General features: G+C 44.4%; 2 protein-coding genes and 2 long non-coding RNA genes across 12 annotated transcripts in view; 2 read left to right on the top strand and 2 right to left on the bottom strand.

Moving 5' to 3' along the window:
- Nucleotides 1-12,849, bottom strand: part of TANC1 (tetratricopeptide repeat, ankyrin repeat and coiled-coil containing 1) — a 68,363-nt gene extending 55,514 nt beyond the window's left edge. For 3 of the 5 annotated variants that reach the window (XM_032692952.1, XM_032692953.1, XM_032692957.1), the window contains exon 1: nt 12,493-12,651. In XM_032692952.1, the coding sequence (XP_032548843.1) occupies nt 12,493-12,502 (10 nt within the window). In that variant the 5' untranslated portion in view covers nt 12,503-12,651. Of the gene's footprint in view, nt 1-9,024; nt 9,209-12,492; nt 12,652-12,790 lie in introns of those variants that run through there. The other 2 variants (XM_032692954.1, XM_032692955.1) reach the window with 2 other exon arrangements.
- LOC116789296 lies at nt 9,158-10,762 on the top strand. The gene is made up of 2 exons (XR_004357966.1): nt 9,158-10,209; nt 10,533-10,762. It is a non-coding gene; the product is annotated as an uncharacterized LOC116789296 (long non-coding RNA).
- Nucleotides 12,850-13,358: 509 nt separating the features above from the next.
- On the top strand, nt 13,359-19,544 carry LOC116789796. Its single transcript, XR_004358157.1, has 3 exons — nt 13,359-13,759; nt 16,414-16,966; nt 17,055-19,544. It is a non-coding gene; the product is annotated as an uncharacterized LOC116789796 (long non-coding RNA).
- Nucleotides 19,545-22,650: 3,106 nt separating this feature from the next.
- The window catches only part of PKP4 (plakophilin 4), an 83,851-nt gene continuing 79,760 nt past the window's right edge, over nt 22,651-26,741 (bottom strand). For 4 of the 5 annotated variants that reach the window (XM_032693288.1, XM_032693289.1, XM_032693296.1 and 1 more), the window contains 3 exons: nt 25,465-25,603; nt 23,854-23,917; nt 22,651-22,911 (listed from right to left, as the gene is read on the bottom strand). In XM_032693288.1, the coding sequence (XP_032549179.1) occupies nt 22,792-22,911; nt 23,854-23,917; nt 25,465-25,603 (323 nt within the window). In that variant the 3' untranslated portion in view covers nt 22,651-22,791. The remainder of the gene's footprint in view (nt 22,912-23,853; nt 23,918-25,464; nt 25,604-26,741) is intronic. The other variant, XM_032693290.1, reaches the window with a different exon arrangement.

The raw sequence follows: 26,741 nt of genomic DNA, 5'->3' as shown, positions 1-26,741 counted from the left end.
GACCTCGTTTCCACTGAGGCAGAGGGGAGCAAAGGAAAAGGAAATATCACCACAGATGTATTTTTTCTTGCCTTTGTTGTAATGGCCACTTTCCATCACTCTCCATCCTCCCCTTCCATGGTAAACACAGAAAAAGTGACAAACACCTACTCAAATTATGAAAAGGTCAAAACACCAGGCAAGAAAACTCATCACATTCCACTTGGCAGAAGTGACATCCTGCACACAACAAGTCAGTAGAATATCAAGAGCCTAAAACTAGATGAAAACTAGGTCAGAAACTGGCATTTCAGCTTTACTAACAACCAGAAAATTAAACTGAAGAACAATATCATGTTAACCAAAACTTTGACCCAACCCATAGTAATTAAGTCTTATTTTACCAAACAGTTACATGCTTGGGCTATCACAGCCCTGTCCTCTCCAGAGAGCACAAAAGATAAGGGATACAGAAATAAAATGTGTCTCTGGTTTCTCAGCTGTCCTAGATACAGTCCTAATTTCAGAAGAAAATCCACAAGCTGCTTGTAAAACACCACCACTGACTCCAACCAGCCACAAATAAAGGTGAGGCAGAACGAGCCATCTTTCCTTCCACAGGCTGCACTTAAACAGCTCCGTGGGCAAACCCTGGTCCTTCAGCTCTGCATCAGTTTAACCTGCTCCCTCCACACCAGGCAAATCCACACTGTGCTCCCCCCCTGCTGCAGACAGGACTGATGGAACAAAGTCAAACTGGGGACAGCCAGCACCTGGGCACCCAGTGAATGAGCCCGACAATCCAGCAGGGATCCCTGCACTCCCCAGGCCTCCTGCACATTCCAGTACAGCCACTGCAAGAGCTGTGGGGTCCTGTGTTCCTGAGCCAAGGCTCACAGGCAGCCTGGATGGGGCAGTCTTTGCCATTTGGATTTAAGCCAGTTTTTTCTGCTCCTGTCAAATTACAGTTACTGTTAAGGAACCACCAAGGGGGAAGAAGCAGAAGAAATCCATCTAGATGTAACACATACCTCTGGTGTTAAAGACAAGCAATAAACAGAAATAACACCTACTTAGTAAGAAATCTGTAACTAGAGGACAGGCTACAAACTTCAAATAATAGCACCAAACTGAGTGGCCACACATCAAATCTCTAATAATTTTTGGCAGGATTTTCAAAGGGCTGCATCACCTACTTGTGACCAGGGATCCTCCCTTGTCTGTGCTGAGAAAACAGTGTGTCCTACAGCACCAGGAGCCATGTCTGCCCACGGGAACGCTGAGCCCAGGGACAGTGCACATCTGCACAGCACAGTAATCCCACCGCTGGCTTCGGGAACACCACCTGCATCCCCCACACCTCGTCCCACGGCCAGGAGAGAAGTTCTCCAGGCTCACAGTGGGTGAGCAGCCAAAGGCTACACTTCCCTCGTATGTCACTACTGAGGAGACTGTAAGGTCCACCCAGTGAGGCTGAACAGTAATGACTAAAACCCTCCTAGACTAAAGTATCCCTAAAATCCATAAGCTTAGGAAGTGAACTACTACAGCTGGGACAGGGGAACCACCACCTACTTGTTTACTGGGGCTTTCAGGCTGCAGGTCACAGAGAGAAACAAATAAATTACTGTTTATTTCAACCACCTTAAAACTTCAAGGGAAGGAAGTTATCCCATATAAAGGGATTTAATATCATGAAACACTTTATCAGAAGGAAACAGGCTAAACCAATAGCAAGGGGGACAAAGTTATTAAGTTTCACTTTCAACTTGCTAAAAATACGGCAGTCAACAAACCTTACATATAAAAAAATCCTATCTAGTTATCTGCCTGCATGGAATCTTGTTTTCAGATGTGTATTTGAAATTCAGATCTTGCAAAGCAGACACTTTTCTTCCTTTTCAGTCCAAAGAACACCAATGAAGTTCTTATCAGCCTTCATATAAAAAAAAAAACCCACAACAAACCAAAAACCAAAAAAAAAACCACCACACAAAAAAGCCCCCAAACTCACAAACTATCTTCTTCAAAATCAGACCTGACCAAAATGAGTAACATCTTGAGCATTTCAGTGGAGCACAGAGGTAAGCTAAGGTAGCTCTAAAACAGTACTCTGGGCAATACCCAAAACAGTGACTTCCAGCACCACAGGTCTCTTCTGGACATAGTGAGGTAGGTAGCATGTGGCCCAGTGAACACCTTATTTCCACAGCTGTTTATTCTTCTACAAAGTTACACATAACTAACCAGCAAACCAAACAGCAATAAAGGGGAAAAAACCCATAAGGCAGCTCCAGATTTGAAGAAACTTTGCTGTACCTCAAAATGAGATTTTACCACCAGACTACACATAAGCTGGTAGAATGAGTGTCTTCAGTCATGCTGCATGTCAAAGGGATGGGTTTTGTACACTGAAAAGGACACCTGCTGCATCTACTGTATCTAATCTGACACCACTCACAGGGAAAAAACCCGCTGAATTCCAGAGACCAGAGTAACTGACAATCCTTTCACAAAAGGAAAACAAATTCCCTCTAAATGCTAAATTAAATCATTTGATAGTAAGCCAAGGCACTAGTGCAACCTGGTAGTATTTGATTAGTAGGTGCATGGAACTCAAGGAAAATACTGCAGGATATAATATGCAAATATATGCCTGGTCTCTAGAAGGGAAGGCTTCTACCATCATTTTTTCATCTACAGAAAAAAAAATTCACGGATGATTTTCCTTACAGAATTCCTCTATGCAACAACAATAAAGGGTACCAGGCAAAATCCTGTCAGTGTTTTGTCCAGAACACAGAAGAGGTGACTTTTTCATTACCACAGCTACTTTCCAGGCTTCCAGTGAATCTAATCTGCTTGAGATTTCCTTTTTTAAAGAAGCATCACAATAATACATGCAATATCCTTGAATGATAGTAACATAGTGCTGATAAAACTCAAAGCTTTTTTTCTGTTTTAGTTCCTTATCCTATCTAGTTCCAGATCTCCTATATTCTTTATCCTTCTAATAAGATATTCTCAGGACTTTATTCTCTGTTTCTTCATGGAATTTTCCTCCCTTTCAAAAAAGCAAGAATGGTCCCTCTCCTCCTGTTAGGAGTTTCCTACTGTGTGTTGTGGTCTATTTTTTCCCCGCACAGCAGCTATCCTTGCAAATTCTGGGACAGTATGTTTTCTATAATCCCTCATCATGAAATACCTGATTTGAAATGGCTGGGAATCACAGCCAGTCACTTTTGCCAGGAATCAAATGCAGAGCTCCATCCAAAATCTGTACACAAGGGACATGTTACCTACTTCCTGCTTCAAAGGCCTAAAAATAGAGATGAACACATCTATTACTAGGTGAGCGCTTTTGCATGTTTTAATGTGACTTTTAAAATATACTCCTCTGGTGTCCAATTGATGCTGATGTTTTCTTCATTAGGACCACTATCTTTAGCCTTAGTTACTAGAGGTAGAGTGGTCTGTGTGCAACAGCAGCTTGAGGTGCCCACAGTGACAGAGAGGAAACACTCATTAGAACTTCTTTGATTAGGGCAGAGTCATGGAATGGCTGAGGTTGGAAAGGACCTCTGGAGGTCATCTGGTCCAGCTCCCTGCTCAAGCAGGGCAAGTCACACAAGAAAATGCTGGAAACCTGTATCAGAGGTACAATGCAGAGTTAATTCCTTCAGAGAATGCAGCTGTCCAAATGGATCTGTTAGATCTGTTAACAAACACATCCCCTGCTGGTCTGGGATAAGATAGAGTTAATATACTGTGCCAGTGCCTCTTGCCACACCACCCCCACAAAAAAAAAAAAAAAAAAAAAAAGCAAATACAGCATCTACGTGACCCTACCTAAAATGTGGGAATGAGCAGCAGGAACACAAGGAACATAAGGCTCAAACATCCCAGACTGTCTGGGACACATTAGCACGGCTACACACACACACAGAAAGAAGGGTATAAAGCAGTATAATCTTTGTGGATAAAATAAATGAGCAAACTTTGGAATTAAACATTAACATTTTTGGGGATGCCTAGAGACCAGACACTTGAGTTACATAATTCAGGAGGTATGCTGGGTATTTATATGTACTGCTCTTCAACCTCAGAGCATCTCACAACACATGCCAGCTCCCCGCAGCCTGCAGGGTGGGTAACAACCTTATTTCCATTTCACTCAGGAGGAGCAAAGCCCAGTTGGCTCAAGGTCAGACTGGTGCAGCCTTTACAGGACGGTAGCAGGGTCAGCCTGCTCCTGCAGCTCCTGCAGCTCCTGCAGCTCCTGCAGCCCCTGCAGCCCCTGCAGCCCCTGCAGCCTTGTGCCAGCCACGATTCATCCTCCCTGTGCTCACTGACCTGCACTGCAGAGCCAGAGGAGCAGAGGTGACACAGGAAAAGAGCAGGGTCTCCCAGGAGGTACAGAGCGAAGGAAAACCGCTCCTCTGAATCACAACAAACTGTTACACTGGCTCAGCTATTTCCTGAAATCTCACCCATCGGAATGTGGCAAAACAGAAATAGTACCCTCCCTGCTTCCCACCTCAAATCCTGGGATGCTGCCTTTTTCTGTCTCTTGTGAAATGTAAACCTTCTGGTTTTAATTACCTGATTGTGCTGTTTTATGGACAAGACTCAAGCACTCTTCTGTAGTGTAAACTGCAAGGAAATCCTAACACCCATGTTCTTCCAACTCCTTTTCCCTTGAAGCACTTCTCATTTTAAGGAACACTGCAATGGCATCGAGAGGCCTTGTTACAGCACCAAAAGGAGCTGTCTGCACATTCCTGACAGGCAGCCCTGTCCCAGTGGGCTCACACACAAGGCCTCCCTCGGCCCCGGCCTGGCACACGTGGTCTGTTTACACACACAGACCCCAAAACCAGTGACATCATTCACACAAACCAGACACATGCTTTAGGTGTAATTCCTTGTCAGTGACTAGTCCACTGCAGAGCTCAAACCAGGGACAGGAACGTGGAATACGTGGAACATCCCAGAGTCTGCTCTTGAAGAAAAATTAGACTTGTCTATGCAAGGGGAAAAGTGCTTCACATTCACACCCTGCCCCATCCTGCAATAACTCCCTGATGCAGACAAGATCCTACATGCTTTTACCAAAAATATGAAATACCTGGCAAGCCCATATTTATTAAAATTTTACAGTTGTCCTGTTGTTTTCGGTAATTAAACAGCCAAGTACCAGTAAAGCCTCTAACTCAGATGCCAGAAAGCATTCCTGCCACAGGCAAGAGTCCAAAAAAAAATTAAATTTAAATCCTCACAACCAGAATTTAACTAGTAGTGGAATACAAACCTGTATCCTTCAAAAAAAAAAAGTAATTATTCATTACAATCTTAGGACTGTGCAAATCTTTATGAGTTTGCCAAGATAGTGTATTCTGCCTCCCCTTAACCTATCCCTGGGCTGCTTTGCAAGCCCTCTGTACATCAAATGAGTCGAGTTCACTGATTTGGGAAGAGATGCAACACCAACAAGAACTCACTCAGCTCAAAATCCTGTGAACAGAAGAAAAACTGTAAAGAAACAAAATTAAATTTTTCACCTGGGGAAGGCTGAGAACTGTAGAAAGGAGACTCCAGCAAGGTTCACTAAGGAGGAAAGCATCTGTTTTTCCTATTAGGAGACGTGATGAAAATAGGAAGAAAATAATCTTTTTTCTCCCAGACTGAGGGACAGTGTGAGATTCCTCAGGTGCCAGGTAGGCAGATGCATGGAACACTGCTAACAAAAGGAGCTTTCTCTGGAAGCCCTGGTCCCCAGTGAGATCCAAGGCAGCTCTGGTGGCACACACTGCACAGGGGGTGCCAGAGCCTTGGGGGAACCCCCTCTGCACAGGCATGGGGGAGCAAAAAGCGAGGAGAGGAACAAGTCCTCTCTAACAAACCATTCCACATATTCCTCTGGTGCAGACTTTTACACAGCTTTGAACTCCAGCACAACAAAATCACTTAATGTCCTCCTTTCCTTATTGTCTTTTAAGGACAAAGTGCAGCATTTTTAGTCAGGAAAAAAACAACATTAATTTGTTCTTTTTTCCTCAAACTTTCAAAGCACGCCTGGTTCCTCCAAATGAGTGTAAAACATTCATGAAGTGCTCTGTCAGTCACTGCTGACTTACTGCAAACTCACAGAAAACATCTGGTGAGGAGCCACAGTGGCACAAAGAATGGCTTAGACAGAGAATCAACAAAAACCTGCACACCAGCTCTGTATTGCCAGAGTTTGGAATATACCAATGAATTCTGAAACTGCACATTAGGTTGGTACATGATGCTAGGAGGCACAATATTCCTACACTCCATCCTACCTTTGCCAAGCACAATTTATCTGAGGGTAAAGCAAAACTTACCCCTGATGTGTTGTCACATTATTTCTTGAACTTTTCGAAGTAATTCTTGCATGAACACAAAGATTCTGTATCAGTAGTTGGGAAGTGCTGATAATTTTACCAGGTCTACATTTTGTGGTAGTAATATTCTTTTCTTCAAACTTTCAATTGCCAGCAAATTTTGTAGAATAATCCAGGAACTTGGTCCTTTCTAATACGAAAAAATCCCTTTGTGATCTCAGTGGGAATTTAGCCCAGTGTAAAACAGACCTTGAAGCATATTAACTAAATAATCAACTCAAATGCATTTCTGGTGTAAAACACAAAACCAGTCTCCCTCCAAAACTCACATTAAGAATATTTTGTGTTTTGTTCTTCTTGTTCAAAAACAATAACAAAAAACAAGCAACAAAACCCCCACACAACACAGAAAAAAGAAGAAAAACAAGCCTGAATCAAACCCAACCATCAAACCCACACATTAAACTCTCTATCAGCTTCCATCTCATTTAAGTTCCAAAAAGCAAAGGCTGTATTTTGCTATTTACTCTTAGTTGATATTGTTCAAATACTTACTTGTTAAAGTATGGTCAGAAATATAGAAAGGACATCTGCTAAGGAAGAAATGGATGAGTTTCACTGTAAATGACTGAAAGGAGAAAAGCACAATCTGTATACTACTCAGATTTTGTGACCAACCCAGAGCTCCCCAGGCCTGACTCCAGTGTGGATCTGCAGAGTTCACATTCACACAAGCACACACATCAAAAACCTCCTGTCAGGGCGTTTCCTGTGTGCTAACAAGTTCCAGCTTCTCTCTTGTTGGAGCTAAATTTAACTAAGACTAAGATCCAGTCTTTAAAAAAAAAAAAAAAGCCGAAACAAAAAAACCAACAAACCAAAACACCCCACTAACAAACAGAAACAACACAAAAAGCCAATCCACACCACATACACAACTTCAGTGCAATGCAGCAAACATTTTACGGGCACTTTGGTTTGAAAGCTGTTAATTATCAAATATATGAAATATGCAGCAAGCAAGCAGCCACCCCTCTCCCTACACATTTCTGAGCCTGCACTTGATGTGCTCCGAGGCGCAGGGGACACCAGGTCCCGCTAATCCCACGGGGTGAGTGACAGCCAGTGACTCCCAGGGCAGGCGGAGGTCCCAGCCCAGCACGGTGCCTGGCTGTGGAAGGAGCCCTCCCCACAGCAGCAGGCTGCACTAAAGGGCTCTGGACAAAACTGCAGGCTTTGCTGTAACATGCTAATTCCTGAAGATTTTAATTACAGATTGTCTGAGCTACACTGGGGCATACACAGGTGGAAGGGTAAGAAACAGCTCGGAGTGGAGGAGGTTCAGTGTTCAGCCTCCTGCCCACAGCGCTGAGACCCCCCATCCACACCCCACCACCGCCCCAGGACTCCTCCAGAGCTGCCCTTGGGGTGTCCCTGCGCGCCCCACACAGCCCCAACACCTCCGTGCCAGGTGGGACACGCGCCACTGCCACCCTGTACTGACACCCTGCCACCCTGTACTGCCACCCTGCACTGACACCCTGCCACCCTGTACTGCCACCCTGCACTGACACCCTGCCACCCTGTACTGCCACCCTGCACTGACACCCTGCCACCCTGTACTGACACCCTGTACTGACACCCTGCACTGACACCCTGCCACCCTGTACTGCCACCCTGCACTGACACCCTGCCACCCTGTACTGACACCCTGCCACCCTGTACTGCCACCCTGCACTGACACCCTGCCACCCTGTACTGCCACCCTGCACTGACACCCTGCACCGCCACCCTCTCACCCTGCACTGACACCCTGCGCTGCCACCCTACCACCCTACACTGCCACCCTGTGCTGCCACACCCTGTGCTGCCACCCTCTCACCCTGCACTGCCACCCTGCACTGCCACCCTGTCACCCTGCACCGCCACCCTGCCACCCTGCACTGCCACCCTGCACTGCCACCCTGCACTGCCACCCTGCACTGCCACCCTGCACTGCCACCCTGCACTGCCACCCTGCACATCCTCTGCCACGCGTAATCCTCACAGGGCCGGGACATGATGCATCTTTTCTTAAAAATATAAAGGTGTTAAATTTGAGTAACACTTGGATCACTTATCAGGGGGAAATTCTGCTGCAGAGCGAAATGAGACTGTGAACAATTCTAACGTAGGCTGTGGAGTTTTGTTCTCTTTTAACACCACCCCTTATTATAGACATCTAAAACATGAAGGAAATCCACATTTATTGATAATTCACAAGTTGTAACTTTAAAGCATCACCATGAATTAAAGCCAGCTGATAAAAAACATCCAGAGAGATTCAAAATACAGATCTGTAGCTTTGTATATAGTTACAATATTGAAGATCACTAGAGCTCTGAGTTGCATGCAGCTTTCCAATTTCATACACAGCTAGGTACAGCTGAATTCCCCAAGGCTCACAAGGAAGAACTGGACTTCAAGATCAGCCCTGTTACCAAAATTATTTTGGCCATTTGGACTGCAGAAGTGCCTGAGAGGTGCTTCACAACAAGTGCCTCACCAAGTCAGTCACCTCACAGACACTGTAACACTGTAACACAGACACTGTAACCCTAACCCCTGCACCAGCTCACACAGAGTATTTACAGAAGAAGGTCAAATGGGCAGTAATTCATTGAGCATTGCCACCAACTTCAACAGCATTCAGATCCTAAGAACAGCTCTGGATTTGAGCACAGATGTTTGGCTGTGCAAAGCCACTGCCGGCAATGAACTGAGCCTTGTGTGCGGCCCAGCGAGGTTCCCAGGCTAAGGCATCACATGGCCGAGAGGCTGAGAGCAAACTGCCCCTGCACAACTGAGAGGCTGAGAGCAAACTGCCCCTGCACAACTGAAAGGCTGAGAGCAAACTGCCCCTGCACAACTGAGAGGCTGAGAGCAAACTGCCCCTGCACAGCTGAGAGCAAACTGCCCCTGCACAACTGAGAGGCTGAGAGCAAACTGCCCCTGCACAGCTGAGAGCAAACTGCCCCTGCACAGCTGAAAGGCTGAGAGCAAACTGCCCCTGCACAACTGAGAGCAAACTACTCCCTGCCGACACCACGGACACCACAGCACCCAAGCACACGTGCAGGGCCAAGCCGACCGACCCACACAGCTCGTCCTGCCTTCGCACTGGCACCCGCGGCAGAAATCAGTACTGCAGATGAGAAAATACATGAAATACCAGACTGGTGATGGCACCACCTCAGGAAACCAACCTCATTTCCCAGCAACTGTTCCCTGTCACGCAGTGGAGAAATAACTCTCCCAGGCACCGTTTGTTTCCTGGCGCTCTGCTTCCAGACTCTCCTGCGCATCCCTCAGGCACAGGAGTGTCTCCGGACACTACGCAAGGAGGCCGAGCACTGAAGCAAAGACAGTGCAGAGCTGAGTACTCTAGTGCCAAACTACCTTAACAGATTAAGCCTATATCTTAGCAAGCCTCCTCTGGGCAAGGGGGGAAACAAAAACAGAATTCCTGAGAATTCTGGCAAGAGAAACAGGACTTTTCAAAGTTAGTCATTCCATGAACATGAACTAGAACACCTGTACTTCAGGAAGCAGGAGCAACAACAGTGGATGAAAACGAAGTCTATATAGTAATGTATCACCTGTACAACCAGAAATCTGAAATGCTACACTGGACAACCCTCTGAAGGTTCATGAAGCTGAAAGACAGGGAGGAGTAGCAAGAAAACATTTCAGCTATGAAAAGAGACCAAAAGCACTCTGTGTGACTGAAGCACAAAACCAAGTGGCAGAAAACCTGTGCTGCGGTTCAGACTCTCCTTCATCCCAGTGAGCAGGAAAGGGACACTGCAGGAGTCTCTGACAGGTATGTGGACAGCCCAAATGTAGCATAGAGAGCATCCTGGGTGCTCTGAGAGTTTTATACTTAGATAAATAATCTAGTCAGGTAAGCCTGCTGAAATAGCCCTTCCTAATAGAACTTCTGCTGAAGTTCTAATAGGATTTCTGCTGAAATAGAACTTCCTAAGTACAAGGAATACTGAAGGATTAAATCAGCCACGCTAAAAAAAATGGATTTTAAAAGAAGGTAGTAAGAGACAGCAGAGGAAGCAGACACATTAGTATTAGGCTGCACAACAGATATTCTGCCTTAATGAGCAGCTGATCCCTTTATTTTCTTCCCTGTAGGACAAGATCAGAGAGTTTAACGCTCCACCAAGACAAACTTTTTTTTTTAAACAAGGGACTTTTCAAACTAAAGGTAAACACAAAACCAAATGCAGTGAGGATCGTGGGCTGTTCCAGCAACTGCTTCTGGTGTTACACTATGCCTTCAATGTCAGAACTCAGTTTTCTAACACTGGTGCTTCCTATACACAAATATATTGTTAAAAAATAAGACCTTGCACATTTGTTAGGCCATATGCTGTTTTGGGTTTTTTTCATTGTCACAGCTTTGTGAAAAATAAACTCTCCAACTCTGACTTCAAGTCTTGGGAGCTGAAAGCAAACCAAAAAACATGAACTAACCCAGTTTTCTCCAACCTTACCCACACATAAAACCCAAAGCTGACCCTTCTCTGTTTTTCTGGAAAACATAAAGATCTAGCTTCTCATAAAGCATGAAATACCACTTTTTAGTCAAAACAGCATCTCTACAGATAAAATTTAATTTTAAACCCATAAATTTCAATTTACAGACGTTTATGAATGTTATTACAAATAACCAACAGATTGGGCTGATGTTCTTACACATGCAAGGGTTTTAACGATTCGCTGAATAATCTTTCATCTTCAAAGAAAAGTTTAATCTTGACAAGAGTAACAAGTTCAGCTAAAGAAAAACAGAACACCTCTACTAAGACTGCTTAGCTGCCTGCAGATCTATACACCAAGATCACAAAGTTGCCATGGCATCAACTTCAGGACTGTGGTTAGACACACAGAATGTCTTTTTCCTACAGACCATTATGGGAAGCTGAGTGACTTTGGCCATGAACCAAATATGTTTTGGCTCTAAAGTCGACATAATTCATCCCCATTTGGGCATTCCAATGGTTAGCTCCACTGAGAAAGCAAGGCAACCAGCACTTTAGAGCATCCATGTGAATGAAGCTCTAAATACACCACTCTAGCAGTGGTAAAGAGCAACTCCATTTGTGCTTACCTTGCTCCCTATCATTACATAATAATATAATACTATTGTCTCCAGCACTTAACCAACAGATTAGAACAAATGGGAAAGATTCATTTTTGGCTACTGTATATCAAACTACAGTGTGAGGAAATGTTCTAGGATCTAAGGTAGCACATTTATTTCTCTTATTCCCTGATATTTTCAATTGTATAAGCATAAGGTTATTTTTAAACAACACCTATCAAAAATACGAGCTAAAATAAGACTTCTGCAGGTACTGAAAAACTCTGAAGTAGCCTGGATAAGTAAAACACTTAACATAGTCTGAACCAGTGAACCTCTTGCAAACTGTTTTTCCACACAGCAGGCACAGAGGCCCAAAGCAAACCGCCCACATCCCCAGCTGTTGGCTTCCTCAGAAAGCACCAAGGCAGAGCAGGGAGTGCTGCTGCCACCCTGCCCAGGCAGGGGCACGGCCAGAGAGCTGGGGCAGGGGACCTGTCACTGTCACTGAGAGCTGGGGCAGGGGACCTGTCACTGAGAGCTGGGGCAGGGGACCTGTCACTGTCACTGAGAGCTGGGGCAGGGGACCCATCGCTGTCACCAAGGCACAGCTAAATCCCTTCTTCCCCCGAGGCTCATCCTCGCAGAAAGAGGTCTCCAGTCACATTCTACTTCTGAAAACAGTAATTTAGGACCCAGTTCACTATCCAACAAACACACATCATGAGGTTATGGCAAACAAGTACTTCAGAAATCAGAAAGCTTTAGAAAGTATGTTATAAAATACTCCATTATTATACATCATCAGTAACTCATATATTAAAAACAAATCAAGTTATCATTTTATTCCTGAGATCACAGCAGGAACACTGACGACCTCGAGGGTGGGACCTTGTGTTTCAGCCGCCGAAACCGGCCCGTCCCCACAGACCCGCTCGTGTCCCGGTGCCCCGAAGCCCCAGGCCCTGCCCGCGGCGTGCGCCCTGCTCTCAGTGGGCTCTTCCTCACCTCCTACCATCAATCACAACCACTGGTCACCAACGAACCAAGTTTTCCCGAGAGCAGCATTCTTCTTTTTTTCCCCCGAATCTCTACTACCGAAAGCACGAAACCCGCCCCGGTCCCAGGACCGCGCCGGGCGGGCCGGGGAGGCGGAAATCGCGGCCGTGCCGACCGCGGGCCCCGCCCCGGCCCCCGCCCGCACACGCTCCCCCGGCACCAAGTTTCACCGCCGGCCCCGCGCCCGCCGGCCAGGCCGGAGGCAGGGAGGGAGAGGGCAGGGAGGGAGAGGGCAGGGAGGTCTCACCAGCGGCGGGCCCGGCCCCTCGCCCCGGGCTCCGCGGCGCGGCCCAGCCCGGGCTGCTCGGGCTCCTCCGGGCTGGGCAGGCGCGGCGGCGGGATGAGCTCACGGGAGGGGCGGCGGCAGCGCCCGCCCCCGGCGGGACGGGCCGGGGCGGAGCGGGAGCGCTGAGGGAGGGGACGGCACAGCAGGGCAGGACAGGACAGGACGGGACGGGGCAGTGCCCGCCCGGCCCCAGAGCCCCGCTGAGGGGCCGCTCCGCAAACACCGACCCAGAGCCCCGCAGAGCCGGCCAGGCCCGCGGGCCGTGTGTGCTCGGACACCCCACACCGTGAGCTCTGCCCGGCTGTGCTGTCCGGACACCCCACACACCCCACACCGTGACCTCTGCCCGGCTGTGCTGTCCAGACACCCCACACACCCCACACCGTGAGCTCTGCCCGGCTGTGCTGCCCGGACACCCCACACACCCCACACTGTGAGCTGTGCCCGGCTGTGCTGCCCGGACACCCCACACACCCCACACTGTGAGCTCTGCCCGGCTGTGCTGTCCGGACACCCCACACACCCCACACCGTGAGCTCTGCCCAGCTGTGCTGCCCGGACACCCCACACACCCCACACTGTGAGCTCTGCCCGGCTGTGCTGCCCGGACACCCCACACACCCCACACTGTGAGCTGTGCCCGGCTGTGCTGCCCGGACACCCCACACACCCCACACTGTGAGCTCTGCCCGGCTGTGCTGCCCGGACACCCCACACACATGTTGAGGTGGCATTACCTCTGAATACAGCAGTGAACACGGTTCCAGTCTATCCATCCATATTTTCCAAGATAGCAAAAAACGAGAGGGTGCTGAAGAGAACCACAAAACTGGTCTGAAGACTGAAGGTGATGCCAGGCAGCAAGAGGGTTAAAATACTTAGTTCCTCAAAGAGACAGCACAGAAGGCAGCTTATGAGAAAGAGAACAAGGTACTGGTATTTTACCGTAGGGCACCCATGGTAACCACAAAGAGCTGTACAGACGTAGCCATCAAAGAGCATTACCTGTGACTGGGGATGTCACATGCAGATAACCATATCACATCAGTGGGGTTGGCATTAAAGAGCCAGGTGTTTTTAAGTATTAACACACAGGTTTAGTAGTGGTGGTTTCCATAGCATCGTTATGAGCACAACAGTCAATAATATCAGCACACTCATCTGATGTGTTTGTCTCTCTCACCTCGTGTCAGATACTCCAGCTCTTCCCTACACAGAGGCCAAAGCCCTCAGCTTCGCTACATGCAATCTCTACAATATAATTTCACATGATGAAATACAAAAATGAATCCTCCTTACACCCAAAAAGGAAATGTAGAGACAAACCAAAATACATTTGTAAATAACAGTAAGGGTTTGCTATGCAAACTGTGATTTTCATATGTAATTCATAATGAAAAACTAAATCTGAATTTAACTGCAAAATAATTATTACAGTGCCAGAGTATTCTAGAACATTTTCTACCCTATGGGAGCATTTTACAGAGTGTCTTCCAATGCGTCTATAAGGGGCACAAAAGAGAATCCAAGTGTATGTTCAGAAAAAAGTGGCAGGCTGACACACAAGCAGCACAGTCTCTGGAGAACATTGGCCATGACTGCCTTGTTTGGTGTCAGAGCAGAAGAACTGGAGACAAAGCTCTCAGGGTGACAACAGCTGGGCCATCAGTGATCTTACATTTCTTTCACTGCCCCTTTCAGCAGCTGTGCAGCTGAAGGCTGGTCCCAAAACAAGGGGAGGGTGCTGTGTGCATCTCAGCCAGCAGCACAGTGTCTTTCCTCCGATGGACAACCCTCTTAATCACATTCCCTTCCCTCCATTTTGCCAGTGTGATGAGGCCTGTGTCTGGAAAGAAAGGAATTTTCTCTCTCCCAGAGGAAATGTCTTAGTTCTGGCAGCCTTTTATGATTTTGTATGTCTCTGAAATCTGAGACAAGAAACTGAGCTATGATTTCTATTGTGGGATGTATTCCTCAGGTCCAGTGCTGGCTCTCTCTTCCTCTAGATGTGAACCCAGAAGTTCTGAAATAGTATTTATAGTCAATTGGATTTAGGTCCTGCTGTTTCACAGGAAAGATGAGAATCAAAGTATTTTTAACTAGGGCTTGATTTTACTACTTCTCTGTTTCTCTTAGTAGAGCAATGCTTTCGATACCAGCAAATAAAGGTTTTTGCTCTCATCAGTAGCTTCCTTTTGGGAAGAAGGTAAGGCCACAGCTGTTGTTCTACTTTTTCTGCCCTCTGCTCCTTCCACTCATTTGTTCACATGATTTATCCATTCCTAGCCACTGAAATTCTTCAGTTCTTCCTCCTCCTTTCCTCTCACAAAGGTTATGGCTGTGCTCAGCCACACACTTATCATGCAAGCTTCTAGCAGCCTTTTTTTTTTTTTTTTTAAACAGGAATCAGACCACACAAATATAATGGCAGCAGTGTTCACTGTAATGCTGGGGGATGGAGAAATTAGAAATCAGACTGCTCCCTTTTTCAGCTCAGCTTCAGTGTTGTTTACGTTAGTTCAGGTTTCTCATGTTAACCTACTATTCCAATTCTTGGGTTTGGAGGGCTCCTTCAAAGAAGGTAATTTTGTAAATTTTAGAGGCTTCCTTTCAATGCAGCTGCTTTTATCCTATCAGATTCATTCTCATGCAACATGAGAATTTTCTAGCAAATTATTAATTTACTGGTTTTTAAGGTAGTAGAATCAACACCACCTTATATTCAAGAGCTTTGTGACCATCAGATTTGCAGTGTCTAAGAAAGTCTAAGTTCTGACACAGGTTTTTGGTCTGTTAAACTACATTCATAATGTCTCTCCAGGCTGCAGTTCCCTGACGCCTCAGCCTGTGACACCCCCCAGCAGGTGTGCACACAGGGATTCAGCTCAGCCTGGTTCCTCTACGGAGCTGGTCACAGCTCTACAGGGCAAAACAAGAGTGAAGCTAAAGACTTTCAATCACCACCTACATCACTCCATGCACCAGCTGAGGTCTGGCAGTTGCTGTTCACAGCTGATTGTGTGCAGAGCCTCAGTCATTGCAACGATGCCACATAAGAACTCCGTGTGCTTGCAATGCTGTGTCTCTTACCATACTTGTCTGTAAACAGCTCCCACAGGTGTAGATGCTACTTTGTAGAAGTGTTAATAGGATAAATAGTAAAAAATAATAATCAGTGACATCAACTAGACTATTCCAAATGCTACTACATTACAGTTGCTTCCATTAATTTGTGCTTCCCCATGCTCTTTTCTGTCTACTGTTTTCCTGCTCCATTTCAGTTGTTCTTCCTGATACTCTGCTTCCATGCTGTCTACCTATTCCCAACTCCTTCCATTATGTATTTTTTAAAAAACTGGCCTGAAAGGGTCCTGGATGTCGGGTCTGTTTTGCACCAGCAGCTCAGAGACCCCAACATTCGCAGAGACTGCTTCCCTGTGCGCTGCTGGGGGACACTCCTGGAGGCACAGGGAGGTAGGATGGCAAATGAGCCCAGTCACCATAGGAACTGCTGTTATAAAGTGAAGGGGGGAGGGACTCATTCTGCAAATATATACTTACACCTGAATGATTTTCTGTTCAAGTATTACTTTTTAGCCAGAATCCACACAGCTTCATCACACAAAATCAGATGCTGCTTACAAAACAAAGGAAAAGGGAAGCAGTATGTCCTACTTCATGAGAAAACCTGGACTGACAATGAACACAGAAGGCTAAAGCAGTTTTAAGTCAGAGGTAAAGTATTGCAAGAGTAGATAGATCTAAGTTGCCCAGCAAGTTTTCTATTTCATCAGCAGATAAGCATTACTTCCTTGTTTGACTTTTGCATTATTTTTTGGAGGCCGTGTGGGAAATTGTGTCTTTTCTGCTGTTCCAGTGCATCAGAGAAAGAGATGGGGAATACACTGCCTGGGATAGACAAGAAATGTTATTCAGTCTGTGCAGGTGTAATGATCCACGACCAGATGTACAGGCACTGCTCAAGAGAGAGCCAACTGCATCCTACAGCAGGAGGGACAAACCTGGGACACATCCCTTCAAACGTGGAGTTATGCCAGTAGTCTACAGTCACAGGAACGGAGTGAGAGGAAGCTGTAGGAGAAGATGAACAGTGTATTGCACCTCCCAATAATGTTGGTAGGTAATTTAGATTCTACATGACACCAAAAGCAGCTCCTGTACTTCCAGAACAAGCAGAATTTGGATTTCAGCCTTGCTTCTACAGGTAATCTGCAGCATGGGCACATCTCTGAACTCCTAAGGAGACAGTGACATTTGAAATATTGATAAAGACTACTGATCAGAAAATTCCTATTCATCCTACATCCTGTTTCACTTTCAGCCACAGGGAATCTTTTAAGGAACATAACAGACAGTACATAAAAAGTTACTCTTGGTTACAGGACACAACAAGAAGTAACACAATTTAGTGAAAAATGTAGGGTGGAAATTTTCATGCACTTCATGTAGCTCCTGCTTGAAATCCAAGAAACCACAGGACATCCAGCAGATCAAAATACACCTCCTTGGCAGAAAACAGCTATTATTTCTGAGGGCAGCTCAGCTGGCAGAGCTGTAGGCATACAGCAACCTCTTGTGGCAAATCCAGCACACACAGAGTAATGAACAACCTTTGAAACTGCTTAAGCTACTCTTGATACAAGTCAAACCTCTATAAAATTGCGTTAGCAAATGACTGGAGAGTTGGAGTCTGTTACCTGGAGGCTCAGCAATACTCAGACTTCAGAGCTGTAATAGTCCTCCTGTTTGATTCAAGATGAATTAAACATCGGTAGCCTGTTATAAATGAAGTGCCAGACTGAAATTTCTGTTAATAAAATTCTCTAGAAGCTTTTCATTAAAGTAGAGCAAGCGTGGCATAACGGCCAGAAGTAGAATCTGTGGCCAGGTGTGACCAGAAGAATAAACATGCTGTTATGTTGAATCATTGTTCTCTGCATGGTTTTGCTGAATAAAACTATGACTGGTTTCAGTAGGGACATCAAAGTGCCTTTAATGTTTGCAGGAGCTGAGCAAGACTGAGAACAGTTAAGAGTACAGGCCTGGCTCAACAGTGTGTTCTGCAGAGGGCTGGCAGAGCAGTAGCCCTTCAGCTGACAGGGGGGAGGACAAGAAAGTGTCAGACAGAGCTATAGGCCTGAAGGGGAAAAAAGGCATCCCGGTATGTGCACAGAATCCAGGACACCTACCTCTTCAAAAGGATGTAACTCACTGGTTGTGCAAAAGCATGAAGTGTACGTTCCTCCAACCACCTGAGCAGCTGCAAATGCCTGTCCTGGGCAGGCTGAGGAGGGGAGAGCAGTGAGAAGGTGCTGGAAGGGAACAGGAAGAATGGCAGTATGTGGGAAAAGGGTCATCAACAACAGTGAGGCTTTCCAAAGAAAGAGGTGCTTTCCTGGGAACCTGGTGTGGGAGTTGTGCACCACAGAAACAATTACGAGTATCGTAGATGACACTTATTAGACCAATGAACTATTTTATTTTTTTACATTGTAGAAATATACTCCTCTACTGCTGGACCTAAGGGTGAGCTCAGGAAATGACTGAGCTTATGTATGCACCACTCACCAGAACTCTAGGGGCTTGTATGCCAGGCGGGAGTTACTGTGCTTGAAATGATTTGCAAATCTGTGCATACCACTTGGAGAGGAACAGGCTGAACAAGTACGTCCTGAAAAGGATAAAGGCTTTAAACAGCAGCTAATATTTGTTTATTAAAATTAAGTCTTGTGCTATAGCTCTCTTTTATATTGCAACTCCCCAGACTTGCCATGTGTAATTTCTTTGCCATTTCATCTGCTGCAGCTTCACACAAGAGTCAGAAATCACATCCTCTCAGTTCTGGCCTCAGTCTGTGGACTGAGCAGCTCCTGCCAGACCAGTGACAAGGTGCACACTCCCAAATTCCCAAGCAGCTCTGTCAAGCACCACCTAACCTGGGAGTGGCAAGTGCTTAAGGGCAGAGACTCTTCCTTGCCCCGGAGGAAACTCCTCCCTGCAGAGAAGTCCAACAGGACATCTGTGTCTCGGGTCATCAAACAGCACATGTGACATTACCAACCTGACCAAGACACTGAACCACCCAACACGCACTGAATGTGTTTCCACTGCTTTCCTTGTCACTTGGCTTCAGTCATTCCCATCTCTGTAAGGTGTTTTGAGGGCTACACATAAAAACAACTGCATATTAACCAACACCGTGCCCTCCAACATGGTGACATGAAGATTAGCAGCAGAAATACTTCCCTGAAAGCATGTCCTTCTCGTGGAATGCCTCCATCGTTGGGAACAGTCCCTGAGAAGCCTGAAAACAGGCTTCCTGCAGGGGCTTGATTCTTCTAGCAAACCTACCGGTTTTGTTCCTTATGTCCTGAACTTAGTGGCAATTCGTATTTAAATAATGAAAGCACAGTATTAAGCTTGAACTAAATAAAACAAACTCCTTACAACAGAAAGCACAACAGATTCATCACAGTATGGTCAGTGATGGGGCAAACACAAACTGAAATGACACAGAATGGAAGGCACAAACAGGATGAAAAATGAAGTTCTCTATTATTTAGAAGTTCAAAATACAGTTTTAGTTTCCTGCTTAGCTCTTGTTATTAAGCATACTACCATAAGCAGGATACCTTAATAAAGAGGTAAATAAATCAGAGAAAATAATGCATCTGACAGTGCACCTGTCAAAATGCAACAGGTGAAGAAAAGAGTGCCTTTGTTGAAAAGTGCTCTTAATTACATAAAGTTCTTAATTATAAAATACATTTAAGAAGGTTCCTAATTATAAAATATATTTAAGCAGAACAGTTTTGTTTGCTGTCTATACAAATCTCTCAGAATCCCTCCAAAGACCAGTAAGTGCTACTGACACAAAAAGCAAGTACGAAACACTTCTTGTAATGCCCCCACAGGGACAACACCCCCTGACAGAGCAGGACACAGAACAGATCACTGGCCAGGATTTCCTGCTCCACAAGATCCATCCTACAGCAGAAGAGGAGCTTGCAGCTCTTTATATTTAGTAAACCCACGGTACTGAGTTTATCAAAACTAGACCTCCCAAATTCTTGTTAGGGCCTCTTTTTACCCCTGAAAGGTTTCCCCAGGCAGTACCTGGAAGATCCTTTCCATCAAAGCTGCTTTGTGCCAGGCCGTTGGGCACTCCCACACCTCCCTGCAGCAGCAGTGCCAGGACCTTTTAGCAGAGCTGTCCCATCCACAGCAATGACTGTACAGCTGCCTGATTTATGCCACAAAGGGGATCTCCTATAGCTCCCTTCTGCACCAAGCACATCATCCCCCCCGAAGGTACTGCTTTGAACAGCTAAATAACTGGAATTCAACTTCATGGAAAGTAGTGGTCATAGAGGCCCCGAGAATCAATCTCACAACTTTGCACTGGCTATTGGTTTCCTTCAGAAACAACAAGGACAAAGATTAGAATTGTGAAGATTTTACTAATATTCTTTCTGTAGGAAGCATGTATCAGCCATTGGTATGTTAGATGCACTGTGCTATTTTTGGCCTTGAAAGCATGAATAATCATTTGACACATGGACAGCTTTAACTCAAGCCCTGTTTGATCACTGACACATATTGATATTCCCTGCCACAGAGCCAGCCTGGGGAGTGGAAGTGTGCTACACAGGATACAAAACCACAACTGGCTGCTTGCCATACCCCGTACCTAACTTCAATATCCATAAACTGTGTTGCTACTGTTGTCCAGGATAACACCGACAGCCATGTGGAAAGGACACTATGAAAAGATAATCCATTGACAAATGACATTTTTTGAGTATCACTTTTCACATGAAGTGTGAATTTTAGGGTACAATTTAGCTACTCTGGTTATGCATGGAGCTGAAGCGTACTCAGAACATGAGGGGGGGTGGGACAGAAATAGTTGGGTTCTTCTCCTGAGGGGAACGACCCAAGAAAAAAATTCAGACAGGCTCCAGAATGATCAGTGGATCTACACATGGGAAAGCCACACAGACTACTATGTCTAACAGAACAACAGAACCAAGAGCAAAAGACTGCAAACTTTCTGATGCCAAAAGGTGGGATTGTTGGTACAGTTCTACCCTGGTTAAACCTGTTTTTGTAATATGCCTTTGGGACCACCATAATGCGGGACTAACATTTAAATTCAAAATAGATGTTACTGAAACCAAAACAACTAGATTTGCCCCAATCAAAGAGGAAGAGAAAATTTGTATCCTCAAATTTTTGAAATTGGACCGTATGTGATCAAAAATGCAGATCAGCAACAACTGTTGTTCAGTCCATCTTGGTTTCTTAAACGGGTGGAATTAGTAATGCAGATTAATACTTCTGCACTTCAGCCCATGTGCTCACCATTCCCAAGTGCTCCCTGTGCAGGATGGTCAGCCTGGCTACATGGGCAAACCCTCACTCCTCCAAGAGGAACAAGAGACGCAACTTGTTTTTCTCCGAATATTAATAAGTTTTGTCTTAACTGTAGCACTGTATATTCACACTTAGGAAATCACGAAGCAGTTGACTTACCTTATCATCCCTGTGATTCACTTCAGGAAACACGTGATGGCTGCAAAGGGAGACTTACAATATGTATAAGAAGAATCATAAGTCTACAAGTAGAAAATTGATGAATAGCAGGAGCAAAGTTCCAAATAGCAAGATAAAGAACAAAGCAGTTAAGCAATGGAAGCAACAGCCACAGGAATGTAGAAAACAGAAAACTGATAGCCTAGGTCCTTGAAAGGGGGAAAACAAGATAACACTCTTCTTATCCCGGATATTATATATCCAAGTTTGACTGGTTCTGTGGTGAGAACTTGCCCCAGCCACTGACTTTGCTTGTTAAGTCATCATCCCAGTAAAAGCCACACCCCTAGCTCAGCCCCCCTGCCCACCCAGCATGTGCCACCACTTCTCGGGACACTACACCTTGAAACTGAGATGGAGAAAGGGGACGCCAACAGCAACTTAAAGCATGGAGTGAAGGTCTGCTGTTGGCCTGAGAGTGTAACCATGGCTGTGCCTGGCGGTGTGTGCCCCTGTGCCAGCTCTGAGTTCTCAGCACACAGCAGGACAGTATCACCCCCTGGCCAGAGCAGGGCTCTCTCTAGCATCCCTGCTGCCAGTGTGAGCAGGACATGGCTGGGGGGAACTGCCTGCACTGGGATTCACACTTGCTTTTCCCTGTTATTAAGCCTGACCCCCCAGGACCCCACTGCTACCAGTCCACGCTCAGACTCATCCCCCATTCTACCAACCCTAACTCCACACTCAAATCATGGCCTTCTCTGCACCTCGGCTCCTCCCTGGTACCTGTCCTCCTATCCAAAGGGTTCAGCTCCAAGTCAGGTACTTCCTTCACTCATCTGCCCCAGCCCCAAACAGGTTCAAACAGACTGTTCCCACTCAGTTCTTCCTGCTTGCTGGATCCCTGAAGAGGAGCTGGATTTCCCTACAGAAAGGAATGCAAACAAGAAATATTTCTTTCCACTGCATGGAAATCTTTCATAGGACTTTCTGAATTACTTATCATGCAGTAAAAGCCTAAGGCATGCATTCAGCACACCCTGTGCCTTTCAGTCATGACCTGCTTTCGTAGTATCATGTTCACTTCAGCTTTGCTATCATTAAATTCAAAAAAAAAACCCCAAACAAAAAACAACAGGGCTGATAGTTTCCATTCTTTCAGTCCAAACTCAGTAAGTTAAGACTTTTTGGCATTGAGCAATTACTACACACTAGAAACACCAGGTTAGACAGAGGTCATGATATTGCAATAAATCCTGAGTACATTTAGTAACTCTTCTAATGTTTTATTGTCAGTAACAGAAACATAGCAAGATACAAGGCATACAGCTTTTGAGCATTGCACCACTAAGTGCTATATAAAATAGGAACTCACTTTTAAGTAAACGAATATTTTAACGAGTATCTTAACATTTCCGTGGCTGTTGAATAATGTAAATTCTTTTAGGCAGTATGAACTTCTCCAAGGTAGGCTGTGGCTTTTGGTGAGCCACTTGTAATGCTGCTGCATGAATTTTGTGGCTCATCTGTAACATTAAACGAGGGAGAAAAAGGTTGTGACAGAACAGTTTTTCAATTATTCTCTTCCTAAACTTCATCATGTAGTTTAAAAACAGCAGTAAAACTTAAATCCACAAAATTTCAAGTGGTCAATACATAAAACTCATGGTGACTCGGTACATTTAGTTATATTTCTGTTTTCAAAGTGATATTAGTCTATCTTCAGGGATTTTTTATTTTTTTCCCCCCTTTCTTAGAAGTTCATAAAATCAGCTGCTGAGATAAGGAAAACACAGCAAATAATCAATATTCCAGAGTTAACAGTGAGTTGATTCAAATTCTCATTTTCCCAGATTCAAAATCATCATCATTGCAGTATCTAATTATCACTTTCTAAACTACTGAGGAAGCTTCACGTATGAGATTCTGGAAACCAGCAGGAGAAGGAAATGGTAGGCCAGAACAGAGGAGATGGGGACAAGGGGAAAAGAAACAGATCAGCTGAATCTGTTCTTCTCAAATAAGTCTAAGCCAAAAATCAAGATCTACAGACTAAAGCTGTAAACACATCTGTTGATGAAAGGCTCCTGTTGAAATGATGCAACTCATGTTTTACTGAGCTCAGGGGATGAGAAACTCTTGGATACTTCAGAACCTGAAGACTGTGTCTAACAAGGAGCTGGTGACTGCCAGCTCTTCAGATTGCCACACAGATCAGAGCTGGCTGGGAACTGGGCTCTGGCAAAGCGCAGGTGTACGGCTGCACCACCAGCAGAAAGAGGGCAGCTCCTGTTCAGACATGGAGCACCCCAGCCACACAACCACTACAGAAATAGATTATTTCAACCACATTTAGTGGCAGATGACAAACCTCCAACTGCCAGATGACAGCAGCTTAAGGATAATTCACTTTTTGTGATGTTTAGCTTTATAGAGAACCCCTGACTTCTTCTTCCAGACTTACTTACTTTGCTCAGTGCTTCTGTTACCAAGACACCCATGTTCTGAGGTTTTGAAAAACTGACAATAGCACTGTAAAGCAGAAGAAAAAAGTATTTAGCATTTCCATCTCACAGAAACACTTTGTCACTTCGATTTTCAGACTTAATACAAAATATTTTGCAATAGAAATTTAGGTCTTGGAGCTAAATCCTTTAATCACATTAAAGATGATATAATATCAAAAAAGGCATGCTTTTCAGGATTGAACATCACAAAATCTGCGTTACCGGCTGTTTTATTCAAAAATCTGTACATGAAATATCATCGAATATCTCAAAAAGGATTTTTTTTGTACACTGTGGAGTAGCTTCACAGAAGCTGAGCACTAATATCCTGAACTACAAAATCCAAGTTTGTAATTTTCTTGATTCCAACCCAGACCCATGAAAAAAATTCACCCGCTGCTTTTAGGGAGTGTTTACTTTCACAGCAGCTATTTGTCAAGCAAGAACTTTTTTCACAAGATTATCCCATTAACTTCTCCATATTGTCATGAAGACCACCATGTTACCAGTATTCCACAAATAAACAATCTGTGGATATGAAATAATTTAGCTGAACAACAGAAAGCACTTTGGATTGCACATTCTTCTGATGATATCATTATATTCACTGACATCTCTGTAGCTTAAAATGGAGTAGAGAAAAATCATTATGAAAACCAGATACTGTAAATGTGACTCTTGAAAAAGCAGAGACTGCTTAAGTTAATGATTCTGTGGATCAGGTAAGACATTCCCTACTGACATTGCAATTCAGCAATCAACAGTTTACTACACTGACAAATACAAGTTATTCAAGATCTGTTTATGCCATCAGGTAACTACAACTACAAAAAAGATAGCAGCAAAATTACACCCAGACAACTGGCAGTAAGCGAAAATAAAAAGCTGCTAATTCCAAAAAAAACCCACAATCAGTCAAAACTTCAGGAACACCACAAGTCATTCAAATTATACCCTCATATCCCTATATTAGTCAACTTAACTTTTTGTTCAGTGACATTTAAGAAAAGTGCATATATTTTAGAAAAATGTTCAGTCTGTGTTTGAAAAAGGTGTAAGAAAAACACTTGTTTTAATGATGACATCAACCCATCACTGCTACTTTATTCAAAAGTAGAACCATGCCTTCATTTTTGGTGCAAAACAGCTTGATTACCCTTATGAAGTAGCAAACAGAGAAAGCCAAATTACATTTCAGATTGAAATATGGGCTACAGCCTATACAGGACATAACAGACTCTCTGTTAGGGTTGGCAATGTAGGTTTAATTTCCTTCAGAATGTGGACAGCCTAAAATTCATTCTGACTTCACTGGAAACTGTATGACCATTTCTTTATTAGGCATAGGTAGGCAACACTTTGTTTTAATTTCTCTTCCAAAATGCATGACAATAAACTCTCAGCCTTTGCCTTTCATTGCAAGGCACCGTCCTTGGATTTTGAACTTGTTTTGTTTTGTTTTTAAAGTTGATACTTAATTCAAAGTTGCCTTTTATCTATATTTTGCACAAGTTAATTTAAGAATTAAACTCCCCAAAACTAAGAGTTTTCTTTCTGTTCAAAGGCCATTACCTACGAACTTTAACTCTGGGGCAGAGGGGAGCAGGCTCTGCACTGCAGTACCTTGACTTTTCTTTTCCTGCAGCTTTAGTGGTTTTTTCAGCAGGTCCGGTTTCTTGCTTCTTAGACACTCTCATACCTCCAGCTTTAACTGCAAGAAGAAAGTACAATTTAAGCAAAGATATCTACAAAATTACATAGAGAACAAAAGAATACTTTTATCCCAGACAGCTGTTAACCAGTAACTCCACTTGTACACATGCACACACAGGAGGAGCCACAGAGATCCAGCAAAGGCTCCCGAGTTCTGTGTCATGGCAGACTTGAATCAACTTCCACATACCATAATCAAGAAATCAGAGGGGTTTCAGTCACTGCTAACTATACTAAATCTTAACACCTCACTATGTTATATGCATTCTTCCCCAGAAACTATTACATCTGAGATTTGTATTTTAAATATAAAAAAGAAAACCAAACCAATATCTAAACACTTTCAGGTTTTTGAACAATATCACTAACAGTAATAAAGACTTCATGATTAGTTCAAGGTATTCTAGAATAAGTAATGTAGATAAGAACCAGCTGCATACTACTTGTGTTCCAACATGTTTAATTATATTTTATTAAGATATCTGCCAATCACAAAAGCAATTAGCACTAATTAAGCTACAGACAACCTAACAACAACAATTTAAGTTCTGAGGCATGTGTGAAAATTCAATTCTGAACAAAGTTATCTAAAATATTCTCTTGAAAGAAACCCTTTCTCCCTCTTCAGGAGGATATTTTAAGTTCTGGGATGTACTACATAGCTGTTTTGTAATTTGTTTTTCAAAGCAATGGAAAGCTATGTCAAAGTTTTAACATGGACTTCAATTTTTAGATATTCATAAGTGCCCTGTTAGCCGTGTAATCTAACAGTTAAGTGCCAAAATCTTTACTAATTTCCATATTTAGAACAACATGTATTTTTAAAGTAAAAAAAGAAAGTAAGGAGGAACATCCCCCTTTATGCTCCCCTACCAAAAAAAACCCCTCAAACCCCAAAACAAAAAACAAAACCCCCACAACACAAAACCAAACCCAACACACCCAGACTAAATAAAGCCAACTGAAAACTAAGGCACTGAGCTCAGTTGAGTCCCTGTCAGAATAAAGGTGCCCACTTGAACGGCCTTGCTCACGTTCAAATCACTGATCCTACCATCCCACCCCTCTGCCAGAGCTGTCCCCACTGCAGTCACAGAGACGCCTCACAAAGGCTGACTTGCAGACTTGCAAGACTA

Source organism: Chiroxiphia lanceolata, chromosome 7 (assembly GCF_009829145.1).
Source record: "Chiroxiphia lanceolata isolate bChiLan1 chromosome 7, bChiLan1.pri, whole genome shotgun sequence".
NCBI lineage: Eukaryota > Metazoa > Chordata > Aves > Passeriformes > Pipridae > Chiroxiphia > Chiroxiphia lanceolata.
The sequence above is the reverse complement of the archived record's forward strand: the minus strand, read 5'-3'. Positions and strand labels throughout refer to the sequence as shown.